This window comes from Podarcis bocagei (assembly GCF_964188305.1).
Source record: "Podarcis bocagei genome assembly, chromosome: 6".
Classification (NCBI taxonomy): Eukaryota; Metazoa; Chordata; class Lepidosauria; order Squamata; family Lacertidae; genus Podarcis; species Podarcis bocagei.
In genome coordinates this window covers 11,572,487-11,588,970 of record NC_138130.1, presented here as the reverse complement: position 1 = coordinate 11,588,970, position 16,484 = coordinate 11,572,487, and the positions used below count along the sequence as shown (strand labels likewise).

General features: G+C 44.5%; 1 protein-coding gene across 3 annotated transcripts in view; it reads right to left on the bottom strand.

Annotated features, from left to right (window-relative positions):
* SLAIN1 (SLAIN motif family member 1) overlaps positions 1-15,635 on the bottom strand; it is a 35,314-nt gene extending 19,679 nt beyond the window's left edge. For 2 of the 3 annotated variants that reach the window (XM_081198430.1, XM_081198431.1), the window contains exons 1-2: positions 15,118-15,634; positions 6,193-6,332 (exon numbers count right to left, since the gene is read on the bottom strand). In XM_081198430.1, coding sequence (XP_081054556.1) covers positions 6,193-6,332; positions 15,118-15,566 — 589 coding nt within the window. In that variant the 5' untranslated portion in view covers positions 15,567-15,634. Of the gene's footprint in view, positions 1-6,192; positions 6,333-15,117 lie in introns of all 3 variants that reach the window. The other variant, XM_081198432.1, reaches the window with a different exon arrangement.
* Between the last annotated feature and the right edge of the window lie 849 nt (positions 15,636-16,484).

Sequence of the window (16,484 nt, the reverse complement as noted above, 5' to 3'; positions counted from 1 at the left end):
TCATCCTTATAAATGCAACTGGAATGATTTGGCGGACTGTCAGCTCAGAAACACACAGACACACACATGCCAGATCGCTAGTTTTACATGATAAGAAGTTTGCAGCCCCAAACAATTAGATTGGCCCATGTGCTAGATATCCATGCCGAAAGGTGTCAACCTCTCTGCTTTGATAACAAGGATCCCTCTGTTCACCAATGCTACTCAAGTTCTGTGAAGGCACCTATCTCAGACTCAGTTCAGCACTTAAGCCCAACTTTAACCACCTAAGAATCCTGGGCACTGCAGTTTGCGAAGCGTGCTGGGAGCTTTTTATGAGACCCCTATTCCCCTCACAGAACTACAATTCCCAGAGTACCCTGGGGGAGATGGATTAACTGTTAAACCACTCTGCACATTGTAGCTCTAAGAGTGGAATAGTGGGGCCACCTAGTAATTCTCAGCACCCTTATAGTTATGACTACAGTTTCCAAGATTCTTTGGGGGGAGACAAGATTGTTTAAATGTGCAAATGGAGTCTGAAAAGGAAGTGGCCTGAAGACAGGCAGAAATTCCAACAGTTGCCCAGATCATATGAAGTCGTGGAGTGTGGACCTCCCAGAAATCCCGAGATCTCCAGGTGCTTGTGATAGAATGGTTCTTTGCTCGCTTCACACTTTTGGGCAGGGCTTGATTGGCTAAAGAGGTGTGGCAGACAGGGTGAACAAGCTCTGTGCTTTATACCTGATTGATCAATGGGATGCCCAGAACAGCTATTGGTGAAATGATGGACATTCGCAAGTGTTTTTTCCCATGGTAGAGAAAACACTGAGTTGCTGAGATGCAGATGTCCCATTTGTGGGGTGCAGAGTAAATAACAAGGTGTGAAACTGTAAGCACTGAGTAATAAAGGTTGTGCTCTGGACAACGTTGCACTGTTAACTTTGTTCCAGGTAAAGATAGTGTTTGCAAGCAGTATTTTGCACTAGCTTCAAACCATGGTTTCACATCCTGGTTTTTAGGCCTCAAACAAACCATGGTTTGTAGGCAAGCTTGGGTTCAATATTGAGTTAGCTAAGCTAGGGATGAAGAACATGTAGCTGTCCAAATGTTGTTGGATTCCAACTCCTATCAGCCCCAAAGAGGGATAATGGGACTTGGAGATCAACAACACCTGCAAGACCACAAGTTCCTCAGTCCAAAACAAAAAAACCCCATGGTTTCAAATGACATTTTAACTGGGTCACAGTACGCCACAACCACAGGTTTTAGACTACTTGCCATGGTTTTACGCGAAAGTGTGTTCTGAACTTATAAGGAAGGTGCCCATTATCTAAGCCAGGCTTCCTCAAACTTGGCCCTCCAGATGTTTTGAGACTACAATTCCATCTTCCCTGACCACTGGTCCTGCTAGCTAAGGATCATGGGAGTTGTGGGCAAAAAACATCTGGAGGGCCCAGTTTGAGGAAGCCTGATCTAAACCTTTCAGAATATGAACCATTTCTTCCTTGCAAGAACAAAATATAATCATAAGGGTTAAAGGCAAAACCATATTTCCACAATGTGCCCCCCCCACATATACAGCAAAAGGGCAAATGCAAAAACAACCGTTCCCCTCAAAGAGTAAGCACTGTTCAAGAGGCACGGAAAACCTTGCTGCACCAACTTCTACTAAGTCAACATTTGATGAGAAGTGATGGTGCAGCTCAAGCGTGGAGGCTTAAAAAATGAAAATATAACTTACAGAGGCACTTGGGCCAGACAGAAACAAGAGAAAACAGATCAAGAGCCTTTCCTACCGTGTCTGGTATGATCTAGCTCTTATAGAAGAGTCGTTTCTCAAAGGAAACACAAGTCACACGATTCCCTAAAGCCCGTATGCATGTCACATAAGAACATAAGGAAAGCCTGCTGTATCAGGCCAATGGCTCATATAGTCCAACGTCCTGTTTTCATGGTGGCCAAACATGGTGGCCTCTGGGAAGCCTGCAAGCACAAAAGCACCCACAGTCTCCAACAACTGTGTGCTCTTTTTGTATGTGTGTACGTGCTATACTTTCCTTTAAAAAAGAACGAATTATGGGTTCTTGTTTGAAAATGGAAACCTATATAAGGATAATTTATTTTCTTTCCATTTGTCCTAGAATTTTCCTCTAAGTTGCTCAAATTGTTAGGCAATTGGGCAAATTTTATTTTTTTTATACCCCTTCACTGATCAACTAAATTATATATTTTTTTCTTGTGAACTGCCCTGAGATCTTTTGATGAAGGGTGGTATATAAATCTTATCATCATCACCACAAGCATTACTGCCTCCGACTGTGGAGGAAGAGCATAGCCTTCATGGCAAGTAGTGACCGATAGCATCGTCCTCCATGACCGAATCCTCTTTTAAAGTCATCCAAGTTGGTGGCCGTTGCTGCTTCCTGCAGGAGGGAGTTCCATAGTTTAACTAGGTGCGACATAGTGATTTATTTTACCTGTTCTGAATCTTCCAACACTCAGCTTCACTGCATGTTCACAAGCTCTAGTGTTCCAAGAGAGATCCCCTCCCATCCACTTTTTCCATGCAGTCAATCATGATATTTGGATGAACTGAGTCTGGACCACCTCTGAACAAGAGTCCAGAGGGTGGGACGACAAATGACAGGGCAACAACTTCACGCAAATAAGCAACCTCACAACAGCTGGAGTTTACCATATGGCAGACCCATCGTTCTACTATGATTAGGGGCCAGAAATCTGGCCTCCTGAGAAGGACTACTATTTTCTTCAGTTGCCAGTCCAGCAGATGGAAAAGGTGTGCGGAAAGCACAATCTGGGGAACATGACTTGCAGAATTTATTCCACCTCCCCCTCCTGATAAAATTAGCACTGACTTGTCAAGGGCATGTTAGTCCCGAGGGCTGTTTCTTACTGGCACTTTCCTGGGTGCATCTTTTGAATGAGGAAGCAGAAGAGGAGAAACAACAAGCCATACCCGAGAGCAATTAGAGACAGTGATATATAGAAAGAGACTGTAAATGCGTGTGAAGCAGCTGAAATATGGATTTGTGCTGATGGCTTGTTGTTGTTGTTGCTAGCGAGACAGCCGATGAAACCATTGCCATGGTTATGAAACCTCTGCACAAAAACTCAGTGAAACACAGTAAGAATGTGAATCACAGATTTGAGAAGTTGGAACGGACCCCCTAGGGTCACCCAGTCCAACCCCTGCTATGCAGAAATAATGAAATAAACTATCGATCAGTAAAAATAAGTCACAGAATAGGAATGGAAACATGTCCTTATAATTGTAAGAACATTAGACTACTGCCTCACACCAGGTCCGCCTATTTGTCTGTCTTGACCCACTATTGTCCACTTGGTTAGGAAAAAGTCCTTCAGGGTGTCCAGAAGTCTCTTCCATCATCTACTACCTGCTCATTACGTGGAGACACCAGAGGCTGAACTTGGATCTTGCATGTGTTCTACCACTGAGCTACAGCACCTCCATTTATTTCTGCATTGCATTTGGTTCTCCAAAAACTGTAGTTTCAGACAGAAGGTGCAGAAAGAAGAGTCTAGGTAGGCTGATGCAAACCATCAACTAACGATGACCGAGAGGACTTCCAAATATGCCCGGTAAGTTCCTTCATGATACTCTCCTCTTCCAACTTTTGCCGTTTGCTTAGTGTGGCCGAAAATGCCCGCGTTATGTAACCTCATAGCTGCCTTTTCCAAAGAACATTTTTGTCAGAGGAACCAAATGCAGCAGAGACCTGCAGCCAAATGTCTTGGTGATTATCTCAAATCAATATGTTGAAATTCCGTACCTCCAGAGCTTGCATGACTCTTCAATCTTCCCCCCGCCCCCAGACGGTACATAGTGTTTCTTCTCACTAGCTTGCCATTCTGCTTCTCAGTTATCTACTTCCTACGGGCCCTTATTTCTCAGTACTGCTCAATCTATTCTGCTGCAGCTGCCCTGGAGGTCCTTATTCCTGAAACCTCCAACTCTGGGACCTTCTCCCCACTTAAACCCTTCTGCACATAGCATTCAACCTAGACCCCCGTGTGAGGTTTTAAACCTACACACTATAGCTTCCCTCACAGCAGACGTATACTGTCAGCTCAGTCACTGCTTAGAAAGAAAGGGTGGCTGGCAGGTATCAGACAAGATATTGCCTTGCTACGGATAGATACACAAAGGACAAGGTGCGCTTTCAAAGGACATGGAGCTGCGACCCAAGAGTTCCTGAAATGGCTCAACAATTGTCTTGTGCGACAGATATCACAGGGAAAATGGCACTCTCACAAACACTGTAGTGGTACATGCTTCTTGCTTATAGCCACCTCCAAACTGTCAGTATTTTTGCAAGAGGGATTCAATCACATAACAGAAATTTGGGTTTGTGCAATGAAAGCACCAGGCATTCCTTTTTATTCGTTATCGTTTGTGCTCATGATGGTGTTGGAGCTGTTCTGTGCAATCCTGCTTTCAATTCTGTTCCATGTCTGCTGCAGGTTTGGGGCAGACGTACGGCTTAGTTTCCAAATTGGGGCACATCCTGTTGATTCCTGCTAAAATTCTGTACTGTTTCAGACCATAAATGTCCAGGATTGGGCTGGGGTGTATGCATTGTTCTCCTTTCATTGCACATTATAGCAAAAGAGTGCCCCACCAGAGGCATTAGGGAAGCACTGTAGAACAACTAAGAGAATGCAGTATAACTCCACTACGAATGCGCTATTATTTTATGAATGACACACTGCAGAATATATTTGCCAAGAAGAGAAAAGCCACCAGCCTGAAGGAGCCCAGACTCCTCCATGTGCTCAGTTCACTGGGCCATTGCAGAATAAAATTAAGATACTATCATGCTCACACACACAAAGCCAAGTATTTGGCAAGTTTCATGCCAGAATATACTTTCAGTAACAAAAGCAAGCACTTGAATGGAGCATTTCCCCCTTTCTTAAAAACAAGTTCTCAAGAGATTAACATGTGTTCATCCCTCATTTGCTTCTGAAACCTCAGCATCCTGAGGCCAAAGTAAAACACAGACTGTGGAAATAAACATGACATGGGGAAACAGAAACTCTTGAGTGTTATTAATGCATATAATAGGTTTGGAACAACTCTCTCAGATGCTCCAGAAAAACAAAGGAAATGATAAACGAGAGATCATCTCACAAGTATCACAGGGAATTTTGAAAGTGAACTGATCTCCAATTCATTATAAAGATTCTTTCTGTCGGGAAATCTGGCCAGTTTTACTTAATGAACTCTTGTTTTATGAAGAGTTATGGCTTTAAATTTGTTTAGCTCTTTTAGTGTTGGACGCGACTACAGTTGCAATCCTGTATACACTTACCTGTGAATAAGTCTTACTTAACTCAGTGAGGCTTACTTCTGAGCAGATATGTATAGGCTGTAAATAATAGGGTTTAGCAGTTTTCATTTTTAAAAGCACCACCACAAAACAATTAATAAACCCACTGACATTTTCGGTACCAGCATTTCTTTATGATGGTGACACATGATATCACACACACAGACACACACACACACACATGCTAGGGATATTCTGATAGTCCAACATGTGCATTTATTTTTATTAAAATTATCTATATTCTACTTTTTAGGGTAATTTACCATCCCCACCAAAGAAACCCTTTCTTTAAAAAACAGATACCAATTCAACAAGGGGAATCAAATTAAAACATATACAAAGTCAGCAGTAAAAAAAATCAATACAATGTTGTAGCTTTGTCAGTGCATTTATGATAAACCCACATTCTCCACAATTTACTTTCAGCAAGGCGGGGGTGTCTGGGTGGTGGGCAGCTGGTGTCTGAATCCAGACACTCATGTACAAGCTCATTGAGGGTATAAGAACAGAGGTGTACATGCAAATGTACATCACACTGAAAGCAAAGAAGCACATCCTTATTTAGATGTGCATCTGATTTTAGGACATAAATCCTCAAACAAGGAAATCTGGGACACTGCAGAGCTCCCATAAATATTTGAGACTATGGGGCAGAAAGCCCTGAAGAAAAACAGCACTTGGTTTCAAACATCCCTACTTCCGCGGTTTTCAATGTGTAGGCCACAGAAATACAGAACACCTTGCACACAGACAACTCAACTGGACCAGCCTAAAACCAGTAGGAACAGATTCTCTGAGAAAGCAATGGAAACACAATGAATAAAAAACCCAAAGCTACCTTGTTCCAACCTGAAGCAGAGAGAGCGTTTTGCAGCTTCCATCTCAGGGCTTGGATTATCTAGAACATGGCGACACCACTGCAAAGGGGTCAGTGATTTTTCTTGGGGTACGATGCTCTTTGTTGGTGCAACATACAACCTAAATAGAATCAAAGAAAAGCTTTAGCACAGCACATAAATTTGATGCTTCTAACGGAAGATGTACAGCACTACAAAAGCAGAGACGGGGGCATATCTCAAATTGAGATTAATAATAAATATTTTTTTTAAAATGTACTCTCATTCTAATTGGTTTATAATTACTATGTTTGGAGTGTACAGCCTTGAAGGAAAAACCTCAAATAGGTCCAGAACTGTATCTAAAGTAAATAGCTTTCAGAAAAAACTACAGTCCTATTTAGTGGTCACGTACATAAAGTTAAACCAACCCTTCCCCAACATGGTACCTTCCAGATGTTGTTAGAACTCCCATCATCTCCAACCATTGGCCATGCTGTCTGAGGCTGTCTGGGAGTGGAGTACAATGTCATCTACAGGGCACCAGGGTTGGGAAGGATGGTTGAGCCACAGTGAAATCCAGTTTTCGGCTAAGCACATAAAACATGTTGGTATAATCTGAGAGTTCAGAAAATTCTAGAATACTGAACTCCATTCTAGATGTTAATTCCCTATTTGTGCAATTTACTGGAAACACAATTCTGTACTTACCTTTTGGTCCCCTATCTGCGACTGCTACCCTTTTCAGAGTGCATATCGCGAGTCTCGCTAACTGAAGAACAGTAAGCCTGAGATGTGCATCTGGAGTGTGAAGGGGCATATTCAACATCTAATAATAGCTCCTCTCGTCATATTCTTCCGAGTGAAGAGTTGTTTGTTAAGGATTTCAATATAGGTAAGCAGACAGAAGCTTTTTAATACCTTGGGTGCCATCCAGAGAAAGTTAAGCACCCTTAACTCAGACAAAAACAAGTTAAGCACTCATCAAGAGTCTTTGTACAGATTACCACATGGCCATAAGCCCAGGTTCATGTCCAAGTATATACTAGACAGGGAGCTGCAGCCAATTTTAACTCAGAGAGGTTAAAGAATCACATGGCTAGAAGGGAAATGTCATCTAATTTAACCCCCATGCAGGTAATTCCACTTCTACAGCACCCCTGTCAGAGGCCAAGGCCTCTACTTCAAAAACCTCTAATGCGTAAGAGTCTACCATCTTCTGAAGACAATCTATTGCATGGTTGAACAACTTGTACCCCAGGAAGTTTCTCCTAACATTTGGTGGAAATCCTCTTTCCTTGTAAACTGGACCTGTTGGTTTGGGTCCTACTTTCTGAAGCAATATATATATATATATATATATATATATATATATATATATATATATATATATATATATATATATTTGCTTTCGTAGATTTTCACGGGTACAGGAATGTAGGTTTTGGTGTCTTCGGGTGTCTTCCCGTGTAAGAGTTGGGGTGTCTAGGCGACGTTTCGACGAGGTCTCACTCGTCATCTTCAGGCTGGAGCCTGTTCTAGTAACAAGAAGCCGAAAGCACCAGCCTGAAGATGACGAGTGAGACCTCGTCGAAACGTCGCCTAGACACCCCAACTCTTACACGGGAAGACACCCGAAGACACCAAAACCTACATATATATATATATACACACACACACACACACACACACACACACACAAATTTGCTCCATCCATGTGAAAGCCCATCAAATATCACATCACCTCTCAATCGAATTGTGATTTTGCCACCCTAGATTAAAGTCAACTCTATCCTGCCATCTTGTTGTAGGGTGGTTTTGGGGTAGGTGGGTGGGTTCAGAGGAAGATTCCCCTTTTCCATGAACCATACAACTGGGTGTTACAAAAAATGAAGGAAAGGGCTTCAGTTAAGAAAACTGTGAACTCTATCGACACTAACGCTTTAAGAATGAAGGTCAAATGTGGCCCTCCAGGAATCTCTGTCCTAACTCCTGCCTGGCGCCTGTTTTGCACACTCCTTGAGCATTCTTGCCAGGCTAGAACGCACATTGGAACTCCACTGGCAGCTGTCATAAGGATATTTGGAATGAGGCATCAGTAATATGTGGATGACACCCAGCTGTCTCTCCAATCCATTGGAATAAGGAGAGGAGGTTGAAGTGCTAGACTGCTCCTTGGAGGCAGTAATGGGCCGGGTACAGGCCAATGAACTGAAGGGGAATCTTGAAGAGGCAGAGGGGTTATGCATTCCAAGTTCTTGAGTCCAGGAGGAAGATGTCTTCTCCTGGGCAGGTTACACTGCCCTGGATGGAGCAGGTTCATAGCTTGGGGTGCTACTGGATCCAACACTTTTACTGGAGACTGGGCAGGCTCAGTGGCTGAGCACACCTGTTTCCATCTCTAGCTGGTTAGCCAGCTACAGAGATTGTCACTGTTCTCCATGCTCTGATAATCTACAGACTGGACTATAGCAATGCAATTGGACCCCCAAGGACGTACTCTACAGGGAGCTGACTTCAGGAATCAGGTTCATTGGCAGACCAACTCTGTGTTGCAGAGTCATCTGCAAACACGACATGAAGGCTGGCAACATTAATATTGTAATGTGGGAATCCTTTGCAGATTACTGTAGTGCCTGGAGACAATCAGTTAGGTTGTGTATCAGTGACCAGAGGAGGAATGACTGTTGGGAGGAGCAGAGCGAGAATAAATGTCATGGTACGCCTGTAGCAGCAAAACTAGACATCTTCATCTGCCCCAGATGCAACAAAGCATGTCTCTCCCGTAGCAGTCTCTACAGCCACAGCTGGTGCTGAAACTCAATGGTTTGACTTCACCCCTGAAGCCACACTCTTTCACTGTCTCCTGAGGCAAACGGATGTCAACCATTAACCCCAAGGTTCATTCCCCCATGGCTATCCCTCCACTCCCCACAGACACTGCCCATCCCTCACAGCAATTTGAAAGGCCAAATGTTAAACAGAAGAAGTGATGCATAACTAACCATATTATCCTATTTTACATAAATCATTTTTAAGAAATCAACCACATACACAGCTTGGCTTTTCTTTTTTAAGATAAATGCACAAAGCTGAAAGAAATCAGAAATTGTTGCTGTTTAGTCGTGTCCGACTCTTCGTGACCCCACGGACCAGAGTACGCCAGGCACTCCTGTCTTCCACTGCCTCCCACAGTTTGGTCAAACTCATGCTGGTAGCTTTGACAAACTGTCCAACCATTTCATCCTCTGTCGTCCCCTTCCCCCCAGACAAATGCCCCACATTGAGAAGGTCATTATGTGGGAGGGAAACGAAGGGGCAGGCTACCTTAGGAGATTAATAGTAAACTCCAGCTGCAGCCACAGGATAGAAGTCCATAGGTTTGAATGCCTGATGTTCTATTGTGTTTCTATATTTTGCTGGAAGCTGCCCTGAGTGTCTAGGGCAATGCAGTCAGATGGGTGGCTAATAATAATAATAATAATAATAATAATAATAATAATAATAATAGCTTGCACCAACTTAGCATCCACCAGGCTCAGATCAGTAAGGTGGGTCCTGGGCTGAGCCAGAATGGGAGAAATACACCAGCATATCTCCAGAAAAGCCACGGATGTGGGAGTTAAGCTGGCCTGGCTGTGCCAGGAACCTCCTGGCTTAGCTGGAGAGCCACTGGATCCTAATCCACTCACCCCAGCGGAGCTTGCAACAGGATTGCTCTCTAAACAATGCATCCTTTGATTTATCTCAGGGGGGAAAAACTGATCTATTCTACTGCAAGCCTCACTGAAATCTACAGGCCAGTTGCCAGTACAGTCTAGAGTCCTCTGTAGATATCTCCGTGCTTCAGTTTTCAAATGAAGAAATACAGATATGTTTTCTGGACAAACAGTTAGCAATATGCAACTGCCAACATGTCTTCAAGATCAAAGTTTTAATGCCAAGAGCTAAATGCAGAACCCGACCAGAATTCAGAATAGCAGCCCTTGGAGACTAGTTTTAATCAAAACAGGAGTTTCACAGTGTGAGCCTATGCATGACTACTGAGAAGCAAGTCTTATTTAGTTCAATGGGACTTATTACCTAGCCAAGGTCTAGCCTAGCAATATAGCAAAGACAGCTCTGCTGTGGCAGAGAATCCTTCTCCTTATTCAACACTTTCCCGACTTTAGAACAATTTGCAATTAACACCTGTTCATCCTCCAGCTCCATGAGAGGGAACGCGTGGTGGTTACAAGTTATTATTTGTAATAACGCATCACCTTGAAATATGCCTACTATTAAGTATGAGCTGGTGTTTGCACAGTTATTTCCAGAATCTCATAGAAGTTAATAGACTTCACTGCTAATTAAGCTAGAAATAAAGAACATCTATATACCAATACTGATTTGAGTCTTTCTGTGCACTTACCACTTTACTGATGCATTAGAGATACAGGCAGACTTTAGGATTAAAATACCCCTTAAGAACACATTCCACCAATACTCAATGGCATGGAGCCAACAAGGGACTGAGGAACAGGAGGTCAGAGAAAAATAGATATGCAAGTTCAGAAAGAACCAGTTCATGATCTGGATAGATCACATCCTTGTGCACACTTAGGAACTGTTTTTCCCCCAATGTCCCCAGGGGCTGAGGGGAGAGCTGTCCGTACACATCAGTAGAAAAAATTAATAGAGAACTAGTGCAGCACCTCACTGCTCTGCCATCCATGAACCAGAATGGAGAGTTGTGAATCTACAAATAGCCCACCTGAGGACTGAACCAGGGGCTGGTCTTAATATTAGGCAGGATATGTCAGCAATCTCAATTAGCTGGCTTTGAGTGCCACAAAAGGGAAGCAAACTGTTAATTGTTTAAGTAAGCAAACAACTATTATTCCATCTTTACTCTTGGGAAGTGGTACCTGCAGGATTTTTCTGCCTTCAGTGCCAAAACAACTCGGCTGGCCTGTGACACAATGCACTTTGTCTGGTGGAAGTGGGTCAGAGATGACAGGAAGCAAAAAGTCCCAGGCCGGTTCTGGTCCGATCAGAAGAGGGGGAAGAGAGAGAACTGAATGCCTGTTACGGTAAGGTTACCAGATTTTTTCCAATGAATCCGGGGACACTTTTCAACTTCAATGGATTTTGTATGGGGACTGATTTGTAAATCCGGGGGACTGTCCCCAGGAAACGGGGACGTCTGGTAACCTTATGTTATGGTGGTATGGAGGAGAGTGAGAGAAAGATGGCAGAAAAACTAGGAGAGGGAGTGCGAACCGAGAAAAAGTTCCCGAACAGAAGCACTCCACAAGGAAACATCTTGTTGCAGGACCCCAGCTGCTGACCTTTAATTGTCACTGTATTCTTCTTTTCCTCCATAAAGTAAAAGTAAAAACTGACTATGTAACCACAGTTACAGCCCAATCCAGGGTATGTGTATTAATAAGGAATGCCCTTTGACTTCAGCTGTTACAACCCTCTCTCATCCTGGCTAGGACAAAAGGTGGAGAGGCAGTAGAAAAGGCAACTTGGGAAATATTTTTGCTTAATAATGATATTGGAAAGCTGTTACATCCAGATACAAGGAAACTCAGAAGGGAGGGACTAGGGGAAGTCAATAATATGTTTATAAGGTTGGATCTTTAAAGAACTAAGTTTGTTCTTATTCTTTATTTGTGTATTGTTTTCTTCTCTGATGTATTTTGTTGTTTTTTGTTTCTGTTTGTTAGTTTGTTAGGCGATATTTGTTATAATTGTGGAAAACTTAATAAAATTTTTATAAAAAAAAGAAAAGGCAACTTGGAGCTGGCATATCAGACTGGAATCGAGCCCATGTCATCAAGTGATGTCAGGGGGGGCAGTTCAGGATCCAGCAGATCCCAGGATAGCTCAATCCCTTCCCATCCTGCCACCAAAACACCAGGGAAGCCCACCAGCAAGAAGTATGTTATCTTTGTTCTTTCTCCTCTGGAACTTGGATCATTGCTCCATTTAATTCCTGACCGGTAGCAGTCCTGCAGGGTCTTTGCCAGTTCTGTTATCTGAAAATTGTTAACCGGAATGATTGATCCCGGTGCCTTCCGCATGCAATGTGTCAGCCACTTGAAAGTCATCTCTGGAAAACCACCAGGGGGTGAGGAAGAACCACCAATTACCTTCAAATTTCAAAATATTTGCTGCCTGCTCGCCAGGGGTGATTATTACTTACTGCAGGCGACCAGGGCCACAGCTCCACATGCCTATTTACAAAGAGTAAACTATGATTACTTGGTGGTGAGAAAAATACACTCTGTGTATGTTCAGATGTGCTTCACATTTTCCATGACTGAGCCTTGATTTTTATTTTTATGTGCATCTGAGCTCTCCTTAGTTACCACTAACTCAAGTCCATTTGCAGGTCAGTTACCTTAGAAATGCAGCCTTAAATCAAGGCACGTTACAGCACTGAAAGCACACAACCCATTGAATTTTGGGAAATGCTCCTTTCTGTCTTCATATATAACTGCACCTAGTTGATTTCCACCAGTCCTCTTGCCAGTTACAGTGATACATACTCTACAAAATTGTATGTAGCCCCCTGGAATTAAAAATCATGAATGCATCTATTAACCACACTGGATGTGAGCCAGTTAGAATTAAATACATGTAAATGCCACTGATTATAATGGGGCAGAGAGAGAATGAGGCAACTGCTGCCTCATTCACTCCTATCAAAATCAGTAGGATTTAAATGTGTTCAGCTTCATGCGGACTGACATCCATTCACAAGAGCAGATGTGTGTTTTGTGCGTGTGCAAACAGAAATCATTTGCATTGACATATATTCTATACTATATACTTTGAAAAAATGAGGCACATCAAGCTTGGGACAATTATGAAGTATTATTCTCCGTACTTTGAAAAAGTGGCATAGAATTTATTTATTTTTAAAAGAAAAGGTAACATTAACACAATTCCATCCTACAATGCATCACTCTTCAACTGGTGGGTTGAACTGTGATGTACAACTATGTCACAACTAGAGTCAAGGTGTGTTGCACCAAAGTGACTAACATTTTGGTTTTTTTTTAATTTTTAAGAAAAGGAGCAGGAAACTGATAGGGAGAGCGCAGAATGACCAGAGTAGAAGAGAAAGACAGATTACCAGAAAGGACTATATTATACATGAATGTATTTAAACCCTAACAGCTGCTTCTTCTAGCAGAAAAGAGGATTTGGAAGGAGGCAATTTTGAGTGAATAAGCTGTTTTGCGCCTGTGATTGAGCATGCATGTTCACACTTAGCCCTTCTTCCACCTGACACTTTGTTTGCAGCTCTCCCCACCCCACTCCTGCAAGGGTTCCAGATGCATTTTTGAGATGCAAGCATGCATTACAGAACCCACTGGGGAGGCAACATCTTGGGGTGAGGGGAAATTGTGGTGGTAGGAAACTGGCAAAGGAAGGAATACTCAAGCATTCCTCCCCCCACGCTTCCCTGGAAGAAGCAGCCATCAAGATTTGAATATACAAACATTTTTGTTTAATATATAGCTTGCCCCAGAGAGAAATGAGAAGCACAGATAAAGAAGAATCAACAACAAGAAATAAAATGAGAGTGGATTTCTGTTGCAGACAAGAATTAAAACAAGGGTCTGAAAAGACTGAAGGTTGCTGCTACCATCTCTGCAGTATTTTTTTAACAATGGGAGGGGGCGGTTTGCAGGCTACTTCGACTGTCACACTTTACACAGTTTGCTGCAGCTGTATAAATCACTGGTGCTACCTCCATTTTCATTCTGCTTCCAGAGCTACTCGCAGCTTCGCTTCACAAAGCATCCATTCAGGAGCAAGCAGCAGCCCTGGCGGATAAGGGTTGCTGACCACAGTCCTGAAATCCCTTGTGATCTTTTCAAAGCAATGGGATCTCAAGCTTCCACAGAGGCATCAGTACTAACGAAGCGTCGTTTTCAAGGCATTCCCCATTATCTTCATTGCCATTTATGACATGCATAAAATGCTAATTCATAAGATGCATCAAATAAGCCCCACTGATTGCCTTTGGGGGTTAACTAATTGGATGCAAGCTTTGAACAAAACCACATTTTTTTGCATGTCAGGTTTCCCTCCTCCAAACTGGCAGAGCGGCATTTAAATGTAGTATCTCAGCAGCACGGCTCAACAAACGTTAAGGTGCTCAACCAAGAAAAAAAGGAGCAAATCCTGGAATTTTATATTAAATGAACATCAAAAAGGCTTGTGGTGGGAAAGGATTTTCCGTGGGTGCAATGAAAGCTTATAACCATTCTAAAATTTGCTCAGGTGTCGGAAGACCTCTGTTTGGTTTTGCTGCAACCAACGGCTTACCCCTCTGGAAATCACACTAAATGAGAACATGCCATTGCCTTTGAGCGTGATCTACTTGATCAGCCTAATGCAAGAAGACAACAACTCCATTCTTAACACCCTAGTCATTAGGCCGAAGCATTTCTGAAGGATTCGGGGTGGGACGGGACCCCATAAATTTAAGCATGCAGCAAGGGCAGGATATTCCTAAACAAGCAGGATCAAAGAGGCAAATCCTGGGCTTGTGGGAAGAAGGAAGCGACAATACGAGTCCCCTAAGCGAGTCCCCCTTGGCGGGGGAAGGAGTTAATAATGATGACCGAGGAGACGTTAAGGGGGTGAAAAAGGCTGATTTAAATCGCTGCGAAACAGGATCAAGGGGGATTGCGGAGTTAATGCTAATAAGGCAGCCTTGAAAAGCGCCAGCTGGGGAGAGAGCAGGGGGCTTTCCTTGGAATGGCCCCAGGCGATGAGCAGGGGCGGGGGAACCCTTTCCTTCGGTGAGGATGGAAGCAATAATATTTTTATTATTATTTATATGCCGCCCATCTGACTGCGTTGTCCCACTCTGGTTGGGGGGGTGTCTGGATCTGGAGCCTGCCTAGAAATGCACCCACCACGTCTCGTCGTCGCCGTCGTCCTCCGGATCGCAGCACTCGACCCCCTGCAGATCCAGCACCTCCACTTCATCCAGGACGGTGTCCGTAGGGGGAGAGGCTTCGTGGCCTCCGGGGCGGCAGCTTCCTCCCTCTCCTCCTCCTCCTCCGGGGGGCGACGGCTTGAAGTAGACGAAGGGCTCGGCTTGGCACAGGAGCGCGGGCACCGGGCTGGGCATGCAGGCCGTCGGGGAGGTGCTGGGGGTCGCGGCGGGGAGCAGCAGGAGCGCGCCGGCGGCGGCGGCGCTTCCCGGCGAGGCGGGCGAGGTGGCGGCCGCCCGGCTGCGCAGCTGCTCGTTCTGCTTCTCCAGCTTGCGCACCAGCTCCTGCAGCTTCTTCACCTCCAGCTCGGCGCTGACGGCGCCCGGCTTCACCTCGGCCACGAGGGGCTTCAGCACAGCAGCCTCCATCCCTCCGCCAAGGAGGCTGCAGACGCGGCGCCTGCCCGCCTGCCACCTCCAAGACGGAGACGCGCCTGGCGCGCAGCGGCGCTCGCTCGCTCGCTCGCCTCCCCGCCCTCCGCCGGGCCGAGCGAGGCGCACAATGGGAACAAAGCAGGGCGGGGAGAGGCTAATGAGCGGCGCGCGGGGCTCTGGGCCTGCGCGGAGGGAAGGGGAGCGCGCGCGCGCGCGAGGAGCTGGGAAAGGGGGGGCGGGGGGACGGCCAGACGCCGCCCCCCGTGCAGGGAAATGGTTCCCCCCACGTCTGCGTTCGCTCGGTGAGGAAAGGCGTCGTGGAAGTCCGGTTGAGAGGGGTGGGTGCCGAAGCACGTTCAGACGTCGTTCTGGCGTGGCCAAGAAGAGAAAGGGCGGGAAGGGGCACGTGCTGAGGGCGAGTTAGTGCTCATGGCAGGGCTGACGAGGCGGGTGGGGGAGGGACAAAGTTTGAGGGAAGAAAAGCCGTTATTTATTTTGAGGTATTTTTTTTAAGGCGCCAGCTTGTTGGGGAAATATAATAGCGGTTAGTTTTAAATTACATTTCTATTCCACCCAAAGCTGTGCGGGATTTAGGGCAGTACGAGTGGTTCCCTCACAGAGGACGCTGGATTGAAGAGGTGCATAATAATAATAATAATAATAATAATAATAATAATAATACCTATATTTATCTTTATAAATACTGAGAAGTTCCAGTAAAAAAGCAATGCCAAAAGGAATCATTGTGAAACCAAGGGTATAGGGCGGTATATAAATTCAATTAATAATAATAGTAAAAATAATAATATTGAGGGGGGAGGACAAATTTTGTCCTCTCTCAGGGTTCCATGTTACTAAAGTCTGCCCCCACCCAAAGGAGCCCAAGGTGGCAAACACATTAAGCAATAAAAT